Below are 27328 nucleotides of genomic sequence, written 5' to 3'. Positions count from 1 at the left end.
CTCTTATTTATCATTTTTTAAACTAATTTATCTAACTTATAAATTAATATATAATATAATATTACAGAGATCATATTTATGAGAATTAAAAAATTTTTTAGTTTTTTTAATTTGTCAATGTTAATTAAGTAGCTCTATAATCTCGTATATTAAAATTTAGAAGATTTATTAAAACGAATAATCAATACCACTCTGTTTCTTATTATAAGTCACTTGTATATCAAACCCGCAAACCAAGAAATACATTAAATTTTCACATTTATTTCTTATTAAAAGTTGAGAGAGAGAGATAGAGAGAGAGAGAGGGAGGAGATGGACTACATAGGAAAAAAAAGTTGAAAAAGGGAGATGGAGAGGGAGAGGGGAGGGAGAGGGAGAGACGTGTTTCAAGAAGCCATTATTTTAACTTAAATTAATTAATTTTATTAAATTAATAGGAGTAAAATTGAAAAAAAAATTATTAATTATACTACAAGTGACTTATATTTTGAAACAAACTTTTGGGATACAATGACCTATAACAAAATGGTATAAATCAATTAGTTAGCACATAAATTAATGGTACTGAATCAATCCTCACATTGACAGTGGGATTCAAACTCATGATCTTATGGGTTATAAGCCAACTTCTTACTAACTGGACTAATTCTTATCGGTGATGATAGACATATTTTTGAAGTTATTTTTTGTGGTTATTTCTACATGAGAAAAATTTGATTCTAGCGAATCAGACGGGCCTAAATGTTAGGCTCCAAATTATCGAAGAAGTTGTTTTCGCCGTGGCGGCGGCGTGTGACTCAGTCTCCGCAATCCAGTTCATTCTGAGGTTGAACAGCTCAAGGCCCAGCTGGGGCTGAGCAAACACTACTGAAAATCTGACGCTAAATGACAATACAGGAAACATCCTCCATCCTCATCCAGCACATTTTTCAGAGAAACTTCTTTGCGAATCTTATTTCAATTATCCCAATTTAATTTCTAATTTCAAAATTTTATATTCAAAAATAAAATATAAAATGAAGATAATTCATCGAGTATTGAAAAATAATAATAATCTAATACCAAAAAACATTCATTTACCCAAAAAATAATCCAAGATCAAGAAATTCGACAAGCCTGGCTACGGAATAGGCCCCATCGTTTAGTTCTAGAATGACACCATTCTCGAAATATGAGTCGTTAATTAATCGAGCACCATATAATTACTTGAATTTTCCAAAAAAAAAAATCCCGAAAGTACTTCCTTCACTTTTTTTTTTTCAGAAAGTGTTTGGATAAAACCAAACCATAATTTAGAGAATAATTTCTAAAAAATAGATTCTTAAAAAAATAAATTTTGTGAACAATATATTTTGTAAAAAAATAATTCTAATAAAATAAAAATATTTAGATAGTTGTTATTGAAAACACTTTTATATGTATAAATTACTAAAAATAGCATAAGTTAATATGCTAATTACATAAAAAAAAATTTATAATATGTTTTAATTTAAAGAAATAAAATTGTTAATAATATATAAGATAATATAATTAATGTGTATATATTTATAAAATATAAGATTAAATATGTTTATAAAAAAAATTAAGGGGTGTTAGAGTCATATTATCATTGAGATTTACTCTAATAAGCACAATCATACCCTCCAATTTGAGTCAGAAACAAAATAGATTCATTTTTTCTGAAATTATGGTTTTGAACCCCAAACTATGATTTTGACCCAAAACTAGGGTTTTTGTTTTTTCTTGGGTGTTTGGCAAATCTGAGACCCAAACAGGCCCTAAATAAGCTTCAATTAGGTACTTTACATTAGTTTCATAGTTAGCTTGAGATACGATATTTTTGGGGGGGGGGGGGAATCATTGCTCCAAACAAAACATGTTGTACTACGAAACATGTTAAAAGTCTAGTTCGCCAATGACAAAACAAACAACATCAAAATTTTACCATCTCCCTCCATTTGAGCGTCTACCAAATGACAACAAAAAAATAAAGTACACGATCCCTTGACCATTTAAAAATTTCTGAAAAAGGGTAAGTAGAAGGTAAACACATTAGGAAGACCAAAAAGTCGAAAAGGGCGACTATTTGAACTCAGCTTGATTCCCATATGAGTTATCCACCCCAGAACTAGTTTTACATGAATAATAGCCAAATATCTACGGTTTAATACAAAACAACCAACTACACACGCATACTAACACTAACAATTTTCAAACCTAGTTTTAGAAGGGGGCCAAATCCAGAATGATGAATGATAGTCACTTCAGTTCCGAAGGAACGCCACGGTGGCAACACGGGAGCCAACCGCACCTCCAAACATGAAGGTTGGGTATGTGCGGATATGGCTTACATATTGAAATGGAAGATCTTTGCCTGGTTGCCCGTCCTCAGCCGATTCATGCTCCTGTGCAGTAGCAATTTTTCTCTGGTTGAAACTTTCGACTTCTTGCACCAGTTCATCCTTTGTACTGTTACACGATGTGATTACCTTCCATGTCAAGAAACAAAAGGAAAGCGTTAAGAGAGATGTCTATGATGAAAATTCGTCCGTTGGAGATATATAGCAACTTCATAGGCACAAGTTGAATACAGAATATAGCTTCAATCAACTCATCTAAACAGTAGATAATCTTTACAATTTGCAGTTATTTCAGTTAAGAAATACTGGAAATTTGGAAATAAAATGAATCCCCAAATGTTTTAGCACTTTGTAAACTTTGTTCATTTCAATATATCATTTTGCCTTCTCAGGAAAAAGAAAATAATAAGTCCCCAACTTCAGCATCAACATTGAACTTAAAGTACTTACTAGTATTCCACCAGGAGCAACCAACTTAAACAAGGAGTCCCAGTACATCATTCTGAAAATCAGAAAGCCAGGACACAGTTCCTCAGCATTAAGCTCGGAGATAATTAATGGAGAATAGACAGAAGAATAATTCATAGTTGTTAACCCTCTAAACTCTTATTATTTATAGGACCTAATGTATTAATTTTATTCTTTTAACATAATTTGATGTAGACTGAGAAAGGAATAGAAAGCATAATCTTAGTAGGAAAAATAACATTGTCACAATAGAACCAATGGGAATGTAATATTTTCTATTACCTCTTGACAGGACCATCAGGATGCAATCCAATAGCATCTAGAGTCCCCTTATCCATGACAAGTCGAAACTGTCGTTGCAACTTTGTCTCGAGAACATCATCAACCTGAATCAATTAAAAGCAATGAATTATAAATGCAATGCAATCCATACCCATTAGACATGCTAACGGGATGAGATCAGGATTTCAAACTTTTCAACTTAATTCCATCCTTTTTGTGTAGTAACGAAAATTCGATGATGTTGCAAATAAATCATCTACCTCACTTGGTCACATGAGCGCAGTTTTTTCATTTCATGGCTGAGTGTTTTTTTTGTTTTTTTTGGTCATGTTGTTGTGAAACCTTAATAGTGTGAAACTGCCGGGAGTTTCTAATTACCTAGGTGTCATAGAGGTTAGTATTGTCTTGAATTCTTAATTATCTATCATCATTGTCTTTAGTTTCAATTCTCGAGTGTTGTAAATAGCAAGAGAGGGGACGCAATATGTGAGGCTGATTTCCGCATATACACAACCTTTCCCCATTCACCATGCTCGGTGTTTTCATCCAGAAATTCCACTTGGTATCTAAGCCTACCAGCTTTGAATGTGCTGTCGAAAAATGGATGTTTTAATCCAGAATCTGCTTTGATAGCAAAAAATTTTCCATGCTAATGCTCCCTGAACACTTCCCAAAGGGAGCTTAACACCCCCTCAGTTTCCCCCCTCTGACAAGGCTCTGGCCTGGATTATCCGGCCCCCTTTCCAACAGAATTATTTACTTGTGGACATTCAACTTTTCCAGTGACAACTCAAGGATTTGAATCCACTATCAAACTCAACACCGTTAAAATGTTAGAACCAAGGTTCCATCATCAGAAACCTCTCAGCAAGGCACCTTTCCAAGAGAATCAACTAGATGTTAGAACAAGTCTAAGAACTGCACGCATACCGATGTGCCCAAAAAAGAGGCCAATTGGCCCTTCTAAAGTCCTTTACACCATCTACTTGTCATGTGTCATTATATCTAATGGTGTTTTCGTCCTGTCCTAACGTTTATGGTGTATTTCATGGCCTTTTCAAGTGATTCCCAGGAATAAAATTTATCCCTGTATTAAATGCTCCCATAGTTTATCTGTAATTAGTTGATTTCTATTTTCAAGCGTAGGGGACAGCTAGCTTTATGAGCCACTGAGATTTCTGCAGGTGGACATCATCTATAAATGCTGTATTAGGCTGTGCCCTCAAATCTTAAAATCCTATGGATAAGCCTGGCTCCAACTTCAACAGAAATAATGATGACCCAAGCACTTCGCATGGCCAATGAGTGAAAGCACACAAGAAAAACATAAAGCTAAAAGGATGCATTTAAACACCCAGGCACACTTACGTGCACACATATGAAACAAAATTCATAACATATTTGCATTTTAAGCTTACCAAAAATTTGATGTTGGAAAGCCCATCACGATCAGCAAGGCTTTGGGCAAGGCTTACGGCCCCTTCACTATAATCAGTACCAGTTAAATCAGAGAACCTGAATACAGACATGTCAAGAGTATGCTTACTAAGGTATTCACTTAAAACAAAATATAAGTAAGTGCAAACATCACTGCATGACCTAAATACAGAATTACCTACAAATGCCAACAGAGAATTTCATCTCAAGGAAACCCATAACACCCCATACTCGTGCTAGTTCCCTTTTGTCTCTTCAATTCAAGATATTTCTTTGCTTCTATTCTTTCTGTATCCAAATTAAAAATTTCCCATAAACTAAGTCATAGTTTCAGCATTAAGAAAACCTATCTGGCCAAAACAAAAAAGTATCTAGAAAACCTATAATACCTCTGGTGGTTGAGTCAAATGAAAATAACCCCGTACTCTTAAAGCAAGGTCTCAAGTTTGAACCTTGTGAAAAAAAAATTTCACAAAAAATGTTAGAAGAGATATTTTCGTTTGAGGCTCAACTATACTCGAATTTGGACCAATAGGTACAATCACACATTACGCTCAAAAATAAAAAAACTTAATTGTGCTCCAGTATCCTTCCTCAAGATTTTGTTTCCTCACATAAAGATATTTTTTGTTTCACTTTAAGTATCTTGAGCATTGTGAGAGTGAAACTTTATACATTTCTCATAATATAAGCATGCTTTTGAAGAGGAGATACTTAAAAACACACCTCTATTATAAGAGATGTACAAAACTTCACCCTCATATGCTCAAAGATATATAGCTCATTTATACCGCTAAGCATAACCTTTAAGCTCCATCCTATTTAATAGAGTATATTAGAAGTCATTCCAAATACATGCATAACTTAGTGGCTCTTAATTTCATGAATTAAACGCAGAAAAAATTCACACATAACACATAATAACTTAAGAATACGACAAGACAGATGCAACCCAGAGGATATATAGACCATGATCATAAGGGAAATATTGATCTTCAATTATTTAAGCTCATCTATAACTATAAAACTTTTTGTTAAAACCTCATTAGCTCCTTCAAATCTTCCAAGTCATTTTTTTTTTCTTTTTTTCATATTCTTTACTAGAATCAACCATGTAATTTCTTCCAATTGACCTAGCTCTACAATTACTGACTTTACTCGGACAGCACGTGCTCACTTGCTCATTCAAATATACTGAAGAAGATATTGGGAAGAAGTAGATACCGAAAAACACACTTATAAAAATGATACAAAATTCCACTTTCACAAAACTAGAAGATGCTTAGCAATACTACTTGCAAATGTGAGCCACCTTCTGCAGAAGGAATTAACTTGTGCTACTTTATTTCTGTGCCGAATTATAAAGTAAGGTGTATAGTAAATGCATACCCTTGTTTAGCCAGTTCCTGGAGAAGAAGACCATTGCCAGTTCCAATGTCAAGTACACTCCAACTAGGTAAGAACTTATCATCCTGTTCAGTAGGCTCGTACTTGATATCATCAAGATTTTCAGGTATGCGACCTTGAGAAATGTCAAGGCACAAGGCTTTGGTCCATGACACAACTTTTTCCATCACATCAACTCCAAACCTACATACATACCAATTATATCTTCTCCTTGTAACAATTTAAGTGGTCAAAATTATCTAGGAGTTCATGAATAGAAGTAAAAGAGCCATAAATGCAGCTATTTTCCTCCCAAGTTTCTGTTTTAAAATATTACACTAACCTTTGTTACTTTACACGTATATTCTTATTACCTTCTATTATCTTGAATTTGTTGAAGCATTAGCTTAGCCTTTTAGTAAAACATGTATATGTGTTTGTGGCCTTGTTTATGCTAAATGGATAATATGGATGAACTCGGTTAAGCTCGTGTGGCAAAGACTTGCAGAGTAATATTGTGGTAAGGCAAGAGAGCACCTACTGACTCCAGAATCTAGTATTAACTATACGGACAATATAAACAGTGAACACATTATGGCTTTAAATAGCAAATTTCAGACGGTAGAAAGCCAAAATAGCTTTTTATTCCTAAACCTTTGCCTTTGTTGAAAAAAAGAAAAAAGAAAAAGAAAAAGAATTATTTTTACTCTCATAGAGATGGTCAAAACAACTAATACTAATTATTACCCATTCTTGTATGGGTCATCAGCATATGGCATCTAGTCAGCAATTACGGGCGGCTGTCGGCTGATGACTTAATAAAAGAAGCGTTGAATCATGGTATCAAAATGTATTTTGAATATCAGTAAGAAGTTGATAGCATGCTTTGCTTCAAAAACGATAAGATCAATTGAAAGTTCTTTTTTATGATGTTATAAGATTTGGATTATGCTAAATTCTTTGCCATTGGATGTTTCTAATTAATCTCCATGAAAACTCGCACAGAACAGTGAAGCACATAATGTAGTCAAAATTTGTTTACCAGACTTCACCAGCATGGCCATGCTCACGAAAATTTGCAAGCTCATCTGCATAAGCAGAATCCCAATAACTCTGAAAACCTAGCATTGACGTAACTGCCTCAGCATCAGGTTCATCCTTGTCAGAACTGCACAACAACGACAACCCCAAAAAAAAAAAAAAAACAACTTAAGGATAAATAATTTGTCCAACCTGTATCACTGATTTAACCCTCCTTCCTTAATATAAACAACAAAATGGCACAATAATTACAATTTACATGCACATAGCTAGAGCAATTATTACAATTTATAAGCATAAAATAATTTAGGGATAAGAAACGATCACATTCATTATCCAAAAATGCACAATAGCCTGATCGATCCTCTTTCACTTTCTTCAGTACTTTCAATTTCATTCTCTCAAAATTCGAAGCAACGAGGACGCAATCAACTGCATCCGAAGTATTTCACTAATTCCACTCAAAATGCGTCATATATACCTATTCTCTCTTTACAGGCCCCTTTCACAGAAGATTAAGCGTAGAGCGCCGCAGTAAAAAAAAAAAAACAACGAAAAGAGGAGCCGAAAAAGACCTGTAATCCGAGGCGGCCCGGAAGTTGGCATTGGACAGAGCTTCAGCAGCGTCAGCATGGCGCTGCTCGTCGTCTAGGGTGCTGCCGTAATCACTCTTGATGGACCAAGAATCGGCGGCGACAGAGCGGTCATCGTCGGAGACCAGATCGGCCGAGGGCACAGAAACTGCTGCCCGCGCCTGCTGTGAGGCGTCGGACTCCTCAAGATGGAGACGAAAACCGGCCATGGACGACGGTCACGACGCAGAGAGAGAGAGACGGTTTTGAGATTTTACTGCTGTTTGTGGACTGTGTAATAGCAGGATATTTTCTTCGCTGACACAGGTTTCGATCTTGAGCTGCAACGAAATGAGCCGAATTCTCTGTTGCTTCCTCTCATGGAGGATGTAAATCTGAAAGGCCAACATTTTTTATATATATATTTAATCTAATTTCGGACAAATTTCAAATTTAAATAAATTAAAAATCCTGTATCAAAAAATAAAATAAAATTCACATTTACGTGAATGCCCTTTACTCTTTTTTTTTTTTTAATAAAAAACCTCCACGGTCGCCATGGCCAATCGGCGGAGCCGCCAGCTGCCAGAACTTCCTTGAGGGATCTAATCGAAACATAGTTTTATTTCAGTCTTACAGTAACGGGCCAACAAAAGAATTTTAAAATAATGTGGGCTGAAAATGTTATTTTCTTCACTGCGAGATGCCTCAATGATATTTTCTCACAGAATTATGAAGTTTCCCTCGGCTGGGTTTTATCTCAGAAATTTCATAGAAGAATGACAATTGTATCCCCAAATATCAATTTGATGATAGTTAGGTCTTTCATAAAAAATTGTGAAAATTGATTTGCAAATATTGATTCAAATATATACAAATAGGAATCTCAATTACAAATTGAGAATTATATTTAAAACATAGATGCTTGATTTGTAATTAGTACTCCTGAATTTTGAACAGTTTAATTTTATATTTTTAACTAAATTAGTGTTACAGGATTCAAGTATCATTCTCCCAAATTTCATGTCAATTATGCTACTAAGTCCAAATTAAATAGCGAACTTTCTATGTTGTTAGCTTTTGGTTTGGTATGTTCGCCTCTTTATTTCAAGTTTTGACTTGCTTCACTTTAATGTGTCCTACTTATTATTTTTAGTCGTTAATATAAAACCAATTAACTAATTTGAAAAGATTAATAAATTACTTAATTATAACATATATTATATGGGGTCTGTTTGGGTCAGCGTTTGCTAACCCAAAAATAGCTTAAATTTTAAAATAAGCTGGGTTGAGACAAGGGGTCTGTTTGGGAGAGCTTGGAGCTCATTGGGCTTATTTATTTTTGAGCTATCTGAACGCTGGGATGAAATAAGCTCCAAGAAGGAGCTTATCAATTATATCAGAAGAGCTTATTCATATTAGCCGTTCTGCAATGTCAGAGTATTGGATTCTTTTTTTCCCTGCCATCTGCCTTTTCCCTCGAGCTCGCTCACTTCCCTTCTTTTTCACCTAGAACTCCCACCTTGCTCCGTCGCTGGTCGCCTCGCAGAAGGTCCCTCCCTGGTCGCCATGAGCTATGCTTTGTCATCATCGTGAGCTCAGCATGGTGGGTGTGAGGTGTGCGTGGCCTGCTGGAGGCTGCTCCTTCCTCACAAGTCCGAGCTGGTCCTGCCTGTCTGCAACTGAGGTCGCCACTGTTTGCTTGTGCTTTGGAGCTATGCGTGGAGATCTTGCCTTGGCAGTCTGATACACCATCATATCTACCTTGGCAGCCTTCAGTTGGTTTGATCTGTTATAGGTTGGGCAGTAATTTTTTTTCTTTCTTTCCTGTTGATCCCGTGGTTGAATTTGTTGTCGCTAGTGGAAGCCTTAAAATTAAAGCCTGAAAATTGGTTTAATCAAGAGTTCTCCTCCGTGTTGGTCGCCGGTGGTTGTTTTATTTTTTTTCCTTCTGGTTTTGTCGTGGTCCTCTGTTTTTGCTGGCCGGTGGTTGTTTATTTTTTTCCTTCTGGTTTTCGTGGTCTACTTTTGCTCTCCCCCCCCCTTCGTGGTTTTGATCATCTTGTCTAAGGTGTGAGGTGAATTAACAACTATCTGTTGGAGCAATGAATTGCGTAGAGCTTGTGATGATCATTTAGATATGTGATTGTGTATACGTGCATATGAGCTTGTGTATATTTGTATAGATTGTGTTACGCTAATCATTCGGTTGCAATGTTGCTGGAATTTTGAAAGAAAAATGTACAAAAAATTAATGGTTTCTGTTGGTGTAAATCCAATAACCTCAATTTGCAATTTCATATGAAAAAGACTTTTCCATTGGTAGCAAATGCTTATCTATTAAGCAAGGAAAATTCTATGTCAAAATTAAAAAGGCTTGTTTTTCCTAATATAATAATTTTTATGACTTTAGTGGTTTTATGTGAACAGCTTGTATAGACTGAAGAAAGTAATTTTAAACTATTTTTTGTCCCTTTAATTAAGTTTTTGATAGCTCAATTAACTACTAAATTGTCTTCCCTAATTAAGTTTCTATTTAAAATATGGCATCTCCAATTCAAAGATGAACAATTTTTTTCAAACAATAAGAAAAATAATTGATAAATTCAGTTTTGAAAAATTTTCACAACCAATTACCACTAATTAAATATTTATAATTTAAAAAAATTTTGAATAAGAAAACTAAACAGCTTTTGCAATTATAATGTCTTAATTAGTATTTTATGACTTCATAATAATAATTGGAGTTTTGATAAGAAAAACATTTACAATAATATTAAGAAAATAATATATGTGTTTGTTTGGTGATTACATAATATAGCTTTTATTATTACATAATTAGGGTTTTGGTTGATTTAGTTAGTGTTCTCTCGATCAAAAGGCATAGAGAAATGGACAATAATAAGGGAAAAGCGACATGGGATCCTTACACAACAAAGATTCTAATCTATGTTTGCACTGAGCAAATAGTGCACAAGAAACGACAAGGAACATCGTTTACAAGGCTCGGTTGGGGGAAAATTGAAAAGAACTTTCAGGAAAGAAGAGGGAGAAAGAATGACAGGAGGCAATTGAAGAATAGATTTAGATTGGACGTTGTGGGATAAACTGATGTCTGGAGAGATTGGAATTGGTTATGATGCAGCCAGCCATAAATAGGGTTTTGGCTTCTGATGAGTGGTGGCAATGAAAATTAGTGGTAACTATTTCATTGGTTGAGTTTTAATTTTGAATATCCGTTAAGACTTCGCTTAATTTTGCCTAATTATGTTAATGTAATGTAGGCTGACCCTAATTTCAAGAAATTTAGACATCAGGAGTTGATGTTTGCATTAGATCTGCAGAAAATATTCAAAGATGTTGTGGTTTCGAGAGACTATATGTACGCACCATCAGCCTCATAGCTCCAGTCGGCACCTATGACACAAGTTGATACAGAAGAGGAGGAGGATGTTTATAGAGTCGGCCTAGACCAACAAGAAGGGTCGGGGGACAGTGAGGACGAAAATTTCGGTGTTGACCTAACAGCCCGTATAGGATTCACAGATGACTTCACCGGTGCAACTTAAACAACCCTGTGAGTGCTGGACTAAGTGGCTCAGGAAGCTATGGAAAGAGGAAAAGGGGTGAGATGTCTGATGCAAAGAAAAAGAAAAAAGTTGCTGCGTCTACTAAAATTTCTGATAACCTTAGTGTTATAGCAGTTGTTTCTGACAAGTGAGCAGCAGTATTGGTTGAAGATCCCTAACTAGTTGACAAGATTTTGGCATACCTGACTACCGTTGAGGAGCTTAATAGTAACAATCAACTATATTATGCATGTGCCAAGATGCTTACGCGGTTGAGGTGGGCTAGGCGAGCCTATTTGGGGTTTATGCATGATAGAAGCAAGTTGTTGGTGTGGTTACTACCAGCAGCACATGACCCAGACACATGGAAGGGACCTGTAGATTAGGATTTAGTTTAGGAATAGTTGTTTCACTATTGTTATTGCACTTGTTAACTTGAACTGATTGCTGTTTGAACCTGAACTGATGTGACCTGTTGTAGGAACTTTATTAACGACTATGTAATATATTTATGCTAATTTTTACTTGTCATCTATGTGTTTTTATTTTCTGTTTGCAGTATGAAAATTATTTACACTTTGTTTACTGTAGTCCTTATAATGCTTACACTTTGTTGTCATCATAGTTACAGGTTAACTCTAAAAATGCTAATTGGAATGATGATTCACCATGGAATGAAGATACTTTGAGGAATTGGAATAATGATTCACAATGGAATGAAGATGACCATTCAAGACGATTATTCATGATTAATGAGGAATTAACAAAATATAAAGCAGTAGGTGCATTGGTTGGTCATTATTATGAAATATATATGTTTAAACAACCCTGCAAAACTAGTGAGTAGACAGAAAATATATGGGTACAAGACATTATGAATGGGCATAATGATCGATGTCCTGAAATGTTTAGAGTGGATAAACATGTTTTCCACCTCTTATGTACTAAATTGGAGGAACATGGTTTACGAAAGTCTAAGTACGTAGGAATCGAAGAAATGGTCGTGATTTTTTTTTAAACACAGTTGCACATGGACAATGCAATAGGATGATCTAGGAACAATTTCAACGTTCAAGGGAAACTGTAAGTAGGCACTTTCACAGTGTACTGCAAGCTTGGCTTAGCCTATCGAGTGAACTTATTCGACCCATAGATCCTACATTTTGAGGAACTCATAGAAAAATTGAGAATGATCCACATTATTATCTATTTTTTAAGGATGCAATCGGAGCAATTGATGGCACTCACATATCGTGTGTTGTCCCCACTGCAAAATGAGATAAATTTATTGGCAGAAAGGGAAATCCATCACAAAATGTCATGGCTGTATGTGATTGGGATATATGTTTTACTTTTGTCTTGGTAGGATGGAAGGGATCTGCACATGATGCTTGTATATTTGATAGTGCTATTACAAATTCATCTCTAAATTTCCCCCATCCACCTTCAGGTATATGTTTATATGTTCCAATCACGCACGTTTTAATTATTTCATATTTTAATTCATTTCACAATGTCTCAAATTGTTTCATGAATTGTTAGGGAAATATTACTTGGTTGATGCAGGATATCTAACACCAAATGGATATCTAGGTCCATACAGATCTGAGTGCTACCACCTTTTGGACTTCCGACGACAAGTAGGATTCCGAAATAGTAACGAAGCTTTCAATTATTATCATTCCAGTTTAAGGTGCACAATAGAAAGAACATTCAATGTTTGGAAGAATAGATTTCAAATCCTACGAAATATGCGCAGTTACGACTTCCAAACACAAGTGTACATAGTTTGTGCAATAATGGCCATTCATAACCTTATAAGGAGATATTCAAGCTCTGACTTTTATTTTCAACAAGTTGAAAATGGTAATATAGTTGGCAAACATGATCAGGCTGAAACTAGTCAACCATCGTCTTCAAATATTAATTCACAGTCTTCATCACATATGAATCGCGTCTGTGATGCAATCAGAGACCAAATTATCTATAGCTTATTAATTAATTAATTATGTAATGTTATTATTTTGTTTCACTTTGTCGCAATACTGCAAATTGGAGTTCAAAACATTTTTATCCATTCAAATTATGTTTCGCTTTTATTTGCCTTTTTTTTTTTCCGTTTCTCTGACGTTTTCAAATTTAATTCACTTAATCAATTTCACTTATTCATATTAAATTTATTTTCTTATGTCAATTCATTTTTTTATCATGTTTCACTTTATATTTAAAATATTTTTTATGATTTCTATAAATTTTTCAATTTAAATTCACTCATTAAATTTCATTTCTTCATTATATTATCTCAATTCTTTTTTTTCATGTTTCACTTTATATTTAAAATATTTTTTATGATTTCTTTATAATTTTAAAATTTAATTCACTCATTAAATTTGACTTCTTCATATTAAATTATTTTAATTTCATTGTATTATGTGAAATCAATTTTTTATCATATTTCATTATTTATTAAAACTCATACTTATTTTGATAATTTTTCAACCAAATTTAGGGTGTGTTTGGATGACTTCAAACCGTGGTTTGGAAAAGTGATTCTGGAGAATAGATTCTGTGCAGAATAGATTCTGAAAAAGTGATTCTGAGAAGTGAGAGTGTTTGGATAGTTATTACCAGAAGTGCTTTTGACATGTGGAAATGACCAAAAAGGGTATAAGTTAATATGATAATTATATAAGGGATAGATTTTATGATTTATTTTGATTTGAAGAAATAAAATTGTTAATGAAATAATTTTTACTAACATAATTAATAATATATAAGATAATATAATTAATACATAATTAATATGTGTACATATATTTATAAAACATAATATTAAATATGTTTATAGAAAAATGATTTTTTTTAGAACAGAAAAATATTAATTTTGTTTAAAGATTGTAAACGTGAAATCCCATAACATTTTTTCATAACTACTTTTTGTAATAACATACTACATGTATAATAACCTCTGATGTTTAATACAATTAATTAATTAATTGTCACCACACATATATATTCATAAAATATAAGAGTGAAAAATATTTTTAGAGAAGATGAATTATTTTGTTGCAAAATAGAATAAACACGTCTTAAAATAATTTATTAATTATTCAAGTAAGTAATAATTAGCTTGAGAATATAAGGCATAATATTAATAAGAGAAATATAAATAAAGAAGTGTCATAATCATTAAGATGATGCATCGATACAAAGCATTTGTAATAGGTTTTGTTTTTAACTACATATTACAATCTATGATAAAAGGAAATAAATAAGACATGACTACTATCCTCGTATTGAATTAACAAGTTCGTCTCTTATGCTGTCACGAACCTGAGCCATGTAAGATGAAGATTGAATTGATGAATGTATACGTGAAAATCTAACCCCATCATCATCATCTTCTGCATAAGTACCTTCTTCTTCCAACTGAACGAATCCAGGATCAGTAATAGATGTCGTTCTAATAAAATTATGTATAGCCATCGTTGCACAAACGATTTTAACTTGTGTTTCAAAATCATAAGATGGCATGTTTTGTAAGATTGCGAACTTTTTTTTCCAAACTCCGAAAGTTCTTTCAATTGTACTCCTTAAACTTGAATGGAAATAATTAAAGATTTCATTGTCATTTTCAAACCCAGATGTCCTTCGAAAATCAGGCAAATGGTAACGCTCCCGTCTGTATGGGCCGAGATATCCATTCGGTGTTGGGTATCCAGCATCCACCAAATAATATTTTCCTATATAAAAAATGAAATTATTGTAAATTATATTTCTATTGTTAAGCTAAATATAAAAAAAAATATAGGAAATAAAAAATACCTTCAGGTGGATGGGGAAAGTTCATTGAAGGAGTTGTGAGGGCATGATCAAATATCCGAGCATCATGTGCGCTACCTTCCCATCCGGCCAAGACAAAAGTAAAACACATGTCCCAATCACAAACCGCCATGACATTTTGTGACACTGTTCCTTTCCTAGAGATAAATTTAGTTTGATCTGTTGCACTGACAACGCAGGAAACATGTGTGCCATCAATTGCTCCAATAGCATGTTTAAAAAAAGGCCAGTATTTACCAAACCGAATTTTTGTATGAACATGCCGGAATGTTGGATCTTTTGGTTTGATATTAGACATGGCAAGTCTACAGCATGCCATTAGGACATTATGAAAATGTCTGCTAATTGTCTCCCCTGAATGTTGAAATCTTTCTTGCTGCATTCTGCTACTAAGTGCATGCCCAACGGTATGTAAAAACATTGCAACTGATTCATGTATCCCTATATTTTTAGTTTCTTTTAGACCATGTTGTTGCAATTGTTCCACCAGACTTAAGAACACATCCGTTCCATCCTAAACATGTTATAACAACGACTGGAGTTGCCATCTAAAACATCCCTTACCCATATGCAGCCTGTATAAGCACTTGTATGCCGAGGCTCCTTACACAAGTTCAAAGTAGCGTATGCACCAACCAATGCTGCAACTTTGTTAACTCTTTTTTTCCGTCCCTTAGCATGCTCTTCCACATGTTTAATTTCATCATCCATATTCGTTTTATCCTGTGCACATACACATAAAGTTTAGAATTCCTACGTAGAAATTACGAAACATTTATAAAAGTTACAGAGTTGTCTGATTCATATAACAATCCACTGGTCACATAAAACATACACATATGGAACTGTCTAATATAATAAACAAGTCATAAATCCCTAGTAAAATGCTCTAAAATGGGTAGAAGCTGTTCCTTCTGATCCTTCAGAGCTGCATACATTTCTCGTGCATCCTGCCGTTCCATAAGGAGTTGTGTGCACCGTCTAAAGAAATCAGGATCACTGACAACTTCAGGAACTGTTTTCAGGTGAGACAGGACTCCCCTAATTGAAACCTCATAAGCACGCGCTTCTTCTTCCAACCTTCTAGCTTCTGCTCGTGAAATGACCTCATTTCCACGCTCGGCCTCAGAAGTATTTGTTTCAGCAATCTTGCTAATTGCATCCGCTATTTTCATAGAGGGAGATGTGCGTTTCTTCTTGACTTCACTCTTCCTTCTGACCCCAGTGAGCTACTAGGTCGACTCCTACCTCTGCTTGTACCCCCACCACTGGTATCCTGCCTCAATTCAGTGTTGCCTCCACTACCTCCACTATTATCATTGAAGTTCACTGTGTTAAATTCCCCACTTATACCAGTTGGTGCACCTAAAATTTCATCACTATCTCCGGACCCTTCTTCCAAATCTTCATTCGGTGTTCCTTCACTTGGAAGTGTCATGGAAGAAGGTGCCCATGCTTGTGGTCCAGTTGCAGCCACACTCCCAAACAGTTGAGTTAATTGATCCCTAAATTGAAGTCCTCTATCTCTAAATTTTTCGTAGTTTGGAACTTCCTGCACATTATACATCAATAATATCATAAAATATTCAAAAAAACAGTAAATATGCACAAAACATTAACAGGCAGAGAAAATGTAAGATCAAAAGGTTCAATAATTACCCTTATTTTCCTCTCCCACCAATCATCAGTTGCACTGACAGTATTCCTTTCAGTATCCCATCCCAATCCTGTCTCGCGAAGCAGCCTATCCCATGTCTGCCACTCTTTTCGCAGGGAATCATATTTGTTCTTAAATTGCTGTTTTTCGTACACTCTCCCAGTTTTGGCAGTAAACTTATCACGAAGAATATCCCAAGCTTTCTTTGTTAAGCTTGTACCTCTTCTTTCTCCTTGTTGCACAAGTTCAATGCACAGGTCAATAAACACTTTTGTGGTTCTTACATCCCAGGAAGCTTTCACCGTATCCTTACCCATTATGCTATAGCACAATTACACCTCTTCAGTCATCACAAGTTAATCAACCCAAAATCATATGAAGTAACAAAAATCATATTATCTACTGTAATAAGTGAAAAAGTTGACCACATCTTCAAATCTCAATTCCTTCATCCTACCAAACCAAGCGCGATAAAAATTAACAAACATAAGAAATTTCTAATTTGACATGGCTGGAAAATATACACCTCCCTCCTATTTCAAATTTCATTATCTGTTTTTGCTTCAAAATACTAACTTTTAAAACATCAAAACTAACTAAATTATTATATATACTTTTTATTTTTCTTAACTTTTGTTGAAAGACGATTGGATGAGAAAATAATAAGAAAAACCATTTTTGAACCATCATGTACCATAAATCATATTGAACCATCATGTACCATCATGTACCATAAACCATAACCTTTGAAATAACTATGTATTACCAATGTATTTAAAAAAATTCGTTCATGTACATAATTAATACAAATGTTCATGATGAACGTACTAATATTATAAAGCACATAATTGTTTTTAAAAAATTAACATATTGTAGCAGCTTTTCATAATATTTGTTTAAAATTATATTCTTATCAGATTTGTCAACCGAAAGTACAAAAAAAACTAGCAGCATAAACTTCTGACCAAAATACAAATCACTTCCTTCAATATATACATGGATTTGAGTTATGATTCCATTTTTCCTCACTCTCAAAAGTTAGCCATAAGTCTATCAAAATCCTTAATACAACAGTACAAGACAACACATTTCCTATCTCGTTCCAAATCAGATCAACACATTTACATGATAATTAATTTAATTAAAGTACTATCTAAGGGGAAAAAAAATTCCCAATACATTGTTTGACTTCACAGGCTTCTTCTCCGGGAGGAAAATTTGGACAGAAAAAAAAGCTCCCACGCCAGGCAACAAGAGGAAAAATAACTTGCATATATATCCAGTAGAATTCAATTGACAGCCTTTCTCGTCTATAAAAAAATATCACCACATACATCCCTGCCTCTACAACCAGACATTGATGAGTCCAGCTTCGATCCGCAGGGAAATTTGCCAGGAAAATGTTTATCAAATATCAATTACCAGCATCTGATCTGTTCCCCCTTCGTTTCATAAAATCAAACTACTATGAAACCAAAGCAAGCAATAATTATCTCATGCCTTCGAATAACATGCCGGTCAGTTTTGGAAAAACCTGGTTGAACAAATTGAACACTAAAATCATTCCAAAAATCAACATCCCATGGTGCAAATATACTAGCCACGGTTCTAAATTTCAACACAGGAGAGCTACACGGCGAACAAGACGGACCGAACCTCTGGTTCCACACGGCGGTGCAAAAATCAGAGGAGGGACCGAACCACAACCACACGGTGAACAAATCAGAGGGACCGAACCACAAGTTCACGGCGGTGCAAAAATCAGAGGAGGGACCGAACCACAACCAGACGGTGAACAAATTTCAGAGGGACCAAACCAGAACCACACGGCGGTGCAAAATCAGAGGGAGCGACCAGAACCAAACAATGAACAAAATTCAGAGGGACCGAACCAGAACAAAAGCCGGAGAGAGCTAACCTGAGCTAACCAGATTCGAGCTAACCAGCGACCTGACCGGGCGAGCTGAAGAACGAAGCTTTCGAAATGGAGGATGGACGGATCGGACAACCCAACGCTTGATCTGGTTTTGGCGCGCCGAGAAACACACAACCAGCCCCTGGTTTCACCAGCCTAAGATGATCTCACCGGTGAAGAAACTCAGAGCACCGACGGCGAAGAAGCGAGCTAATGGTGACGAGAAGGCGAAGACGCGAGCCGGCGAACAGGCGACCCGATGGATGAGCCGGCCGAAGAGTTGAGCTGGGTGTGAGATTCGCGAATGGTTCCCTGGAATTATCAGAGAAATCGGAGTCGGCCAGCGAGAGAAGGATGACTATGTGTGTGGGTATTATTGGTATGACCGTTGCCCCCTTCCCGAATGGTTCCCAGAAGTGACTTTTTTTTTATTTTCGTAGAACCATGGTTTCACCGGTTGAAACCATGGTTTCAGCTTGGACCACGGTTTGGGCTTCTGGACAGGGTGTTTGGATGGCATTTTATCCAAACCATGGTTTGGGCCTCCAAACCATGGTTTGGAGGTGCATCCAAACGCAGCCTTACTTTTACTCAACTATAATCTAAAGAAGCTTTTATCAATCTTACTTTTGCAAACTAATTTTTCTGAACTCTAATCCAAACACAATTCAGCTTATCTAATTTAACTTTTACCAACTTCACTTTTTCATAAGCTACTTTTCCTATAAGTTGCTTTTCCAGTCGCTGATTCAAATGGGTACATGATCTTTCTAAAATGTTTATGTGTATCATTAGATTATATATCATTCTATAAGTGAGATAAATTAGTTTTAAAAAAAATGATGGATATAAATATTTTAAAATAATTTAGTAACTTTTTTAATCTTTTCAAATTTATTGACTGAGTTTTATATTAAGAACAAGGAATAATATTAAGTATGCAAGCATAGTTTTGGAAGTTTTTTCGATTAAGAAAGCTGTCTTTTATGGCTTTAGAAGGGCAGTAGGCACTTCCGTTTTGTTCTGTTGTTCTTTTGTCTTTCTAATGGTATCCAGTTTTCATTCAAAAAAGATGGTTTATGGCCCCGTTCCCGGTGCAAAGGAAGAGGGTTGCCATCTTGTTTTATCGATTGCAGCTGCTGTACGGACTATAGTAATTGGTCCCTGTTTTATCGATTTGTGCTGTGTTTGGTTTGCGTGTAACTTCACTGGGTTGTTGTCCTTGCTTTGGTTATGCTTCATGTGGGTTGGGCCTGGCTTGCAAAGTTTGTTATATCCATGTATGCACGTGACGAATGAAAGCCCAATTTTTTTAGGAACCTTTATATCCCTTGATAAATATATTACGAGACAATAAGAAGTTGAGTCCAGTGAAAGAAACTAGTCCCTCGTAGCATAGCGAATCAAAGTTTGAATTTTCATTGGAAGAGATACTCACATTTTGTGCCCTGATAGTGCCTCAAATAAGATTATCTCCAATAGATGATGCCTATGCTTTAGCCAAAAAAAAAACTATGAGATACTAAATATGAGCACATTTTCTATTAGAATTCAAACATTTGTTCATTACATTATTAGAGATTAACTCTTTTCACTAAACTTAATAAGAGAATACATGTACTTAGTAAATAAAATAAAATTCGCTTTCATGAAAAGGGTAAAAAAAGTATCCGCCAAAGAAAATGAGATTTTTTTTACCAGCCTAAAGAAAATGAGACATTATGGTATCAATATTCTTTTTAAAAAAACTATAATTAATTTATTGTATTAAAAATTAGAAAAAAAAACTTGAGTCAAGTTACTTATATCCATTCTGTCAAGTTCTCCAATCATATATGTTCATGTGTCCTTTTTTGTTTCGCGTAGATTTATAATTAAATGCTAATATTTCAAAAATAAAATACATGGTCATGCATGGTTAGAAAACTTGTCATAATGGGTATAAAGAATTTAGTGTAAATATTGTTCTAAGAATGATAGGTTTCAAAATATTTTATACCAGATTAAAATAAATACTAATTGAGTCAAACGATAGCAAATATGAAAATATCAACTGCAAATTACTAGGAGTTATTTATGAAACTGGAATACCTGATTTGTAGCTAAGACTTTCTTAATTATTTGCGACTGCCTAAATGGATATTTATAACATATATAAACCAAGAAAATTATCTAAATTTCATTGTGAAATTTTTTGCAATCCATAGGAGAGGGATCTGAAATTTCCCCCATGATACGTGATCATTAGTCCTATAATTAACATGTTTGTGATCGATGGTCGGCGCGATCGGAAATAAAATTAAAAGGAAACACTCCAAAATTTAGTGTTCACCAGTTTGATAATATGTTTTTTTTTTCTTTGACGAGTCTGTGGGTTACAAATCATGAGAAAGTTTTCTTTCTCTCTCTCCACGCTTGTAATTTTATTTTATTTTTCTCCCTATTTCCCTTTTCATTTTTTTGAACATGCCTTGGATATTATTACTTTTCGATTCTTAATATAAAAAAATTAGTTTTACTTTTAATTTAATCTTAAATATAAGATCCTAATTACTTTATCTTTCATATTTATCTATTTTTTTCAAAGTACTCCTTGTAACAGTTACACATGATAAATATTCAATCAAATGATAGTTTTAACTAATATATGATTATTGGGTATATTTTAAGGAAGACAATACCTAATTGTTATAAATTACTAATTCAGCAAATTTTTTTAATTTATTTAAATTAATTAATTAGATCTTATATTAAAAATCAGAGATAACATGTGACAAAACTTTACGTTCTCTCGGAAAAGTCAAGAAGAAGAAAAAAATGATAATAAAACAAGGATAAGGAGAATCTAGTTATTAGGTTCAATGAATGATTGACAGTCCAATACCGTACGGAATATTAGTGGAGGAATATTAAAAGTAAGCTTCCATCCCCTTGCCAGGAGGTTTAATCTTAGAAGTTTCATTCTTAATTCCCAGGTGAGCATCAATATCAATTCCAGCTATAGTTTGAAGCACATCGTACGAATATATTGCTAATGAACAGTACAACTACATAATTATATATGATTTTTAAGAATGCTAGAATGTGATTTTAATTAGAACCATCCATCATGGTTTTGTTTGCCTTTCAAAAGTGGGGAATCTATTTTGCAACTCTGCATAATCTCTTGTCCTTATATGAGAGCAATAATGGTTTGGCATCTGCCAGAATTTGATTCTTCTGGGTATGAATATTATTGTGGCTTAAGTGCACAATGTCGTCTTCATAAGCATATATGGCCTGGGAATGATCAAGTTTTGCGTGGGATTATCACTCTTATCAAATATCATTTGGCATAAAAAGAAATATAGCTCTGCATAAGAGCAACATTTGGTGCCATAATGGCAACATTTCATGGCTAATTCCTTAAACCTGATTAACTCTTGCATTTTCTGACCAAGAGTTGCAAGTTAGGAAAGATCATCTAACTAGACCCAACTTCTCGATACATTATCTATCAGTCATGGCTGGAATACTACCTCAAGTCTTAAATACAGGATATGAGTTAGAAAAGAGGTTCATTTAATTTTGATTTTAAATGTAAGATTCTAATTGACTGTACTTTCCAAATTCCCCCCCCTAAAGTATATGTCTTATAGGTTACACGTATTAAGTGAGCTCTTAATGAAAAAGTAGTTTCATTGCACATAATTAAATATGTTTGTTTTAGAAAGTTAAGATATATTTATTACAAATAACTAATTTAATTAATTTTCTTAACATTCACAAATTAATTATCTAATTATTATATTAAGAAGTAGAGCTAGTATCATACTTTCTAAAACAAAATTAGAGCAAATCTTCCTGATGCCATGCTACTATTTGTATACATGGATTACCCCTATAATTATACATCTAATCCTAAATATAAAAGTTAGTTGAAGTTTCAACTGGGTCCTAAACATAAGATCTCAATCCATTTTGTCTATCATATTTATTTATTTTTCTTCAAAGTAATTTTCATGATTATTACACATGTTAAAAGGTTTCTATTCTAAAACACATGACTAACAAAAGTATTTTACAGAAGATAACAATTATTTATTTTAAAAAAAATAACTTAACTAAGTTTTCTAATTTTTGTCAATTAATTGTTTAACTCTTATATTAAAAATTAGAGGTAGTAGTTCATAGCATAGGTAGTATACATACAAATTCTAACATCTTTCTCATTCAATGCTTCCGTGTTGTTTTGTATTGGGTCTCAAATAATCATTACTAGAAAAAATCCTTTTTACACTACCTAATTTACATTGTTTATTGCGACGGTATAAAAACTGTGACTAGTGGTATTTTTGTAAATATTGATAGATTTTTAAATCAGTTCCTCATATAACCGTTGTAAAATATACTTTCTACACTGGTTGTTCCTGCAACCAGTGTAAAAAGTATTAAAAACTTAAAAAAAAAATACTTACAAGCGTTTAGACCGGTTTCTCATACAATTGGTCTAAAATATACTTTTTACGTTAGATATTTATTACAACTGGTGTAAAAAGTTTTTAAAAACTATTTACAAGCCTTCAAAAAGTAATTTAAAACCTAAAAGTTTAACCTACTTCTTTTTGTGGCCACATCTTCTAAACGAAACTTCATTCTCTTATAATCTCTCTAAGTTTTCTTGAAATCTTTTTTCTATGCAACAATCTCAATACTAATCCTATTCTTCATGCTCTTCTTCTTTATGTTGTGACATCTTCTTCATGTTCATCTCCTTTATAATACATCAACTTCCCTGTACTCGTCATCTTCTTTAGGTTCATCAACTTCTCCACGATCATCAGGCAGAGATCCAGGCTCACACCATCTCTATGCTTATCCATCCAAATCTGCACTCATGGCATCAAGATTTGTGCTCATCACATTCAGATTTGTGCTGTCGTCAATATACTATATTTGCTAGATCTGTACTCGTCTCCATCGCCACTATATTTGTTTTAAGTTTATATTCTTTCTCTATTTGTTTGTAATAATTTTGAACTTTGTCTAAGAAATATATTTTTATTGTATGAACCGATATGAATTGATATCATTTATGATTGATTGTTGTAAAAAAACTTGGCTAGTTTTTTTACAGTCTCAATGGATCTGATTGTTTTTAATCTTATGCTATTTCTTATTTGTTAGATTGTTGGATTGTTTTGTTGCAATGTTATGAGATCTAATAAAGCCCCAGAGGAAGCTACAATGTAATCATAGTTTTTTCTAAAATTTGATTAGATCTCATAAAATCATAAATTTTTTTTTAATTTTTTACATTGGTCAGAATGACAATCAATGTTAAAAGTAACATTTTTACATTGGTTGATCAGACTTTTAACATTACCCGTTTCTATATCAGTCATCTTTTTTATGTCAAATGCTTATTCTAGCTAGTGTAAAAGACATTTTTTTTTTTAGTTGTGAATGAAATTTTTAATACTTCAAGAAGAGTCAATAAAATGTTATGATCATGTAAACTTAAAGGATTAAATATATATTTTTGCCTTTCGTCCTATGTCTAATTACAAACAAATGTGCGGTACACTTGTATTACTATGATTTTTAAGAGTTTATTAAAATTAGGGTGTAAATTTGTTTTAAAAGTCTTTACTTAGGAATGTTGGGTATCTAGGGTTTAATATTGTCCTAAAAATTTAACTATCATCATTAGTTTTTTAACAGTAAGAGACGGATTTGCTATGATTTTAAATTATTGAGGCAACATTGAATTCGAAAAAACTTTTGTATACCTAATATTCTTAAGTAAAAAATTTTAGGGCAAATTTATACCTTAACACTTAGAATTTAAGATAAGTCTCATGGCTTAAAAGACGAGGGAGGCACTTACAATGAAACTCAAAGATTGCCAACAAGTCACCAACTATTTATCAGATCAGAAATTAAGATTAAACTCACGTTCTTATCGTGTTTGTTTAGTAACCGGATGTCAACCCTTTGTACATACATCATTAATGAGTTCAGAAAAGTATTATATATAAAAACAAGAGACCTGAAATTTTCTGGAAGTTAGTTCAAAAGTGTGTGGAATATATTATTAAAATTATAGAGCGTGCTTTTGCTTTGGCAGGAAGTGGCCTCCAAAGAAAATGAGGTGTCATCCAATGGAACATTTATGTACAACCGCGGTGATTGAAGATTATAGTTTGAACGTATGGTTCTTTTTTTTTTATTTTTTAAATACAGTATTTGATATATGATGTTCTATATCTAACCAGATATGATAATTGCCAAACTTTAAATATGAAAAAGGTAGGAAAAAGTACTGATATACAATATTTGACTTAGATCTTAAATTTTGACTTATTATGTCTTTGTCCTTATAGTTTAACTTTATTAAAATTCAGTTTTTAAACTTTAACGTGTTATATCTCAATTTTTATAGTTTTAAATTTTAACTATTTTAACCTCGGAACTAGAAACTAATCTTCGCCAAGCAAAAAAGGTTAAAGTTAAAGCTTTTTTTTAAAAAAATAATTATGCTTCTTAGAATTCGAGCTCGTATTATTCTTTCTATAGAATGAAAATACTTGCTATCCCACCGTCACATTTTGTTTTGGTTAAATTCACACTCCTTGGTTCAACACGTATCACCGGCTTTCTCATTAATAATATTATATTACTATTAATTTTACGCTGGGCCCCCGCTTCCTTGCATCCCTTCAAGGCTTGAAATATTACATGCATGTATATATGTGTAATTGTGTATAGTCAACCTTTGAAAATGCATATTGATTCCCTGGTCAAAAAAAGAAAATGCATATTGATTCACTTCCTTATTTTGTGCTCAAACCCTCTCATCCTATTGGTTATGCAAACCCCAACCCCAAAAAGTCAAAACATTCTACTACTTCCCCCTATCATTAATATAAGATCTCATTTGACTTTTATCTTGATCCTAAATATAAAACCTCAATCTACTTTGTCTCTAATATTTATATATAAATATAAAACCCCAATCCACTTTATCTCTAATATTTATATATATTTTTTTCAAGATAGTCCTTCTAACAATGATAATTCTAACCAATACACTTGATTAGCAAAGATATTTAGGAAAAATAACACATATTCATTACAAATAACTAACTTAATTTTTTTCTTAATCTCTTCAAATTAGTCAACTAGCTATTATAATTAGAAGAGGAGGTAGTACTATTCTTCATTATATAGCAATTTGGAGAGATTAAAAAAATTAGTTGAGTTAGTTATGTATGTATGACATATATGTATTGATTTTTTAAAACTATTATTTTTAATCATGTGGATTAAAATTATCCCTTATTAGGAATTCCTTACAAGCTATAATCAATAAGAATATTTTAGAGAGAACACTGTAAATTTGAAAAAAAAAGTGGATTAAAATTTTATATTTAGAATCAAATTTAATATTCAAACAGCTTTTATATTAAAGATTGGAGATAGTATATTGTGAACAACATTGTTAATTAAGATCAATATATTAATTATTAAATTGATTAAATGGAGCATATGCGTTTGCGTGGAGTTTAAAATGTCTTTTATTGAGAATATATGATATGATATTGTTAATCTTGGAAATCTTATAACTTTTATTATAAGTCATCTCAACCGTATCCATTGCTACCAAATAAAAAAGGATTTGATCTTAGTTGACCTTGAAGCAAAATTCCGTTAATTATAATTAGGGAAAATAACAATATAATCAATCCCAAAAGATTGTCCCAAAAAAGATTGTCCCAAAAAAATGAGTTTATGATTGTTTATTGAATCGAAATTTACAACTTATTTTTTTTAATCCAACTATTACTAAATTGATCTTCAAAAATTTAATTGTTGGTTCCATTATCTTTCGACTTGAAATTACTACTATTTTTCTGATTATATTATCGGTAAAGTGTCACGATCAAGTAAATAAAAAAAAAGTTAGGAATAAAAGATAAAATTCAATTCGATTGTAGGAGACTTGAAGTTTAGTGCTATTTTAATTTATCTTTCCATTTTTTTCTTTTTATTTCTTATAATTTAATTAATTCCTTTCCCATGCATATTTCAACTCACGATCTATCAACTTCAAAGAACATTAGAGATACACAATTTTAGGTGGTCTAAATCCTAAAACACTTATCAATCGATAATAATTAGATACTTTTTATAAATTAATAATAAATATACGTACTTTGGATAATATATGTGCAGTTGTTTCTTCTACAATTTATGAACCATAATATTTAATTATTTAAGTTATTGTATTGACTTGTAAGGTATTCTCAATAAATTTTTTTATAAATTTCAGTTGATTCACGATTTAACTATACAATTGTTTTGTCTCGTTTGATGTACGAAAATGAAATTAATTGGAAAGGAGATTTTGTAAACAAAAAGAAACAATTACAATTGACTAATAACATTTTTATTTTCTGTTGAGAGAAGTGACATTGGATAGTGTTAGGTTGTATTTTTTAGGATCTTTTTGTGAGTTTTCCTTTTGTTTTTAGCTTTTGGTGTGTGTGTGTTTTTATTTTTTTATCATTAATAAAATAGATTTTCTTTTGTCCTATATATATATATATACTCCTCCGGTCCTTAATATAGGACCCAATTCTTGAGTTGATTTTGATCCTAAATATAAGATCCATTTCTCATATTTATTAATTTTCTCTAAATTACCCCTATGGATATTCCATCAACCATAATCAAGTAGAAGAGGGAGATGGAATATTAAAAAAGATGATTATGGTGTTTTAGGAAAAATGTGTCACTTTTTTTATAATTAACTA

General features: G+C 33.0%; 1 protein-coding gene across 1 annotated transcript; it reads right to left on the bottom strand.

The window, feature by feature from the left end:
- Positions 1 to 1988: 1988 nt before the first annotated feature.
- LOC114741436 (EEF1A lysine methyltransferase 2-like) lies at positions 1989 to 7933 on the bottom strand. Its single transcript, XM_028929703.1, has 7 exons — positions 7550 to 7933; positions 6976 to 7101; positions 5937 to 6137; positions 4529 to 4625; positions 3111 to 3214; positions 2811 to 2862; positions 1989 to 2489 (listed from the first exon to the last, which is right to left on the bottom strand). Exons 1-7 carry the CDS (start codon positions 7774 to 7776, stop codon positions 2265 to 2267), a joined length of 1032 nt encoding a protein of 343 aa, XP_028785536.1. The 5' UTR covers positions 7777 to 7933; the 3' UTR covers positions 1989 to 2264.
- Between the last annotated feature and the right edge of the window lie 19395 nt (positions 7934 to 27328).

The sequence above is a fragment of the Neltuma alba genome, unplaced genomic scaffold (assembly GCF_004799145.2).
Source record: "Neltuma alba isolate B1F8T4 unplaced genomic scaffold, ASM479914v2 tig00003392_pilon, whole genome shotgun sequence".
Lineage (NCBI taxonomy): Eukaryota > Viridiplantae > Streptophyta > Magnoliopsida > Fabales > Fabaceae > Neltuma > Neltuma alba.
This window is presented reverse-complemented; position numbering and strand designations above follow the sequence as displayed.

Bases quoted from the DNA above. Each gene is read 5' to 3' on its own strand.
- LOC114741436 (XM_028929703.1), bottom strand. From the start codon at position 7,776: ATGGCCGGTTTTCGTCTCCATCTTGAGGAGTCCGACGCCTCACAGCAG. The intron at 4,626-5,936 runs GTATGCATTTAC...GTCTGTATTCAG, and splicing joins CAGGAACTGGCTAAACAAGG to GTTCTCTGATTTAACTGGTA. The intron at 2,863-3,110 runs GTAATAGAAAAT...TCTGATTTTCAG, and splicing joins CCTGATGGTCCTGTCAAGAG to AATGATGTACTGGGACTCCT.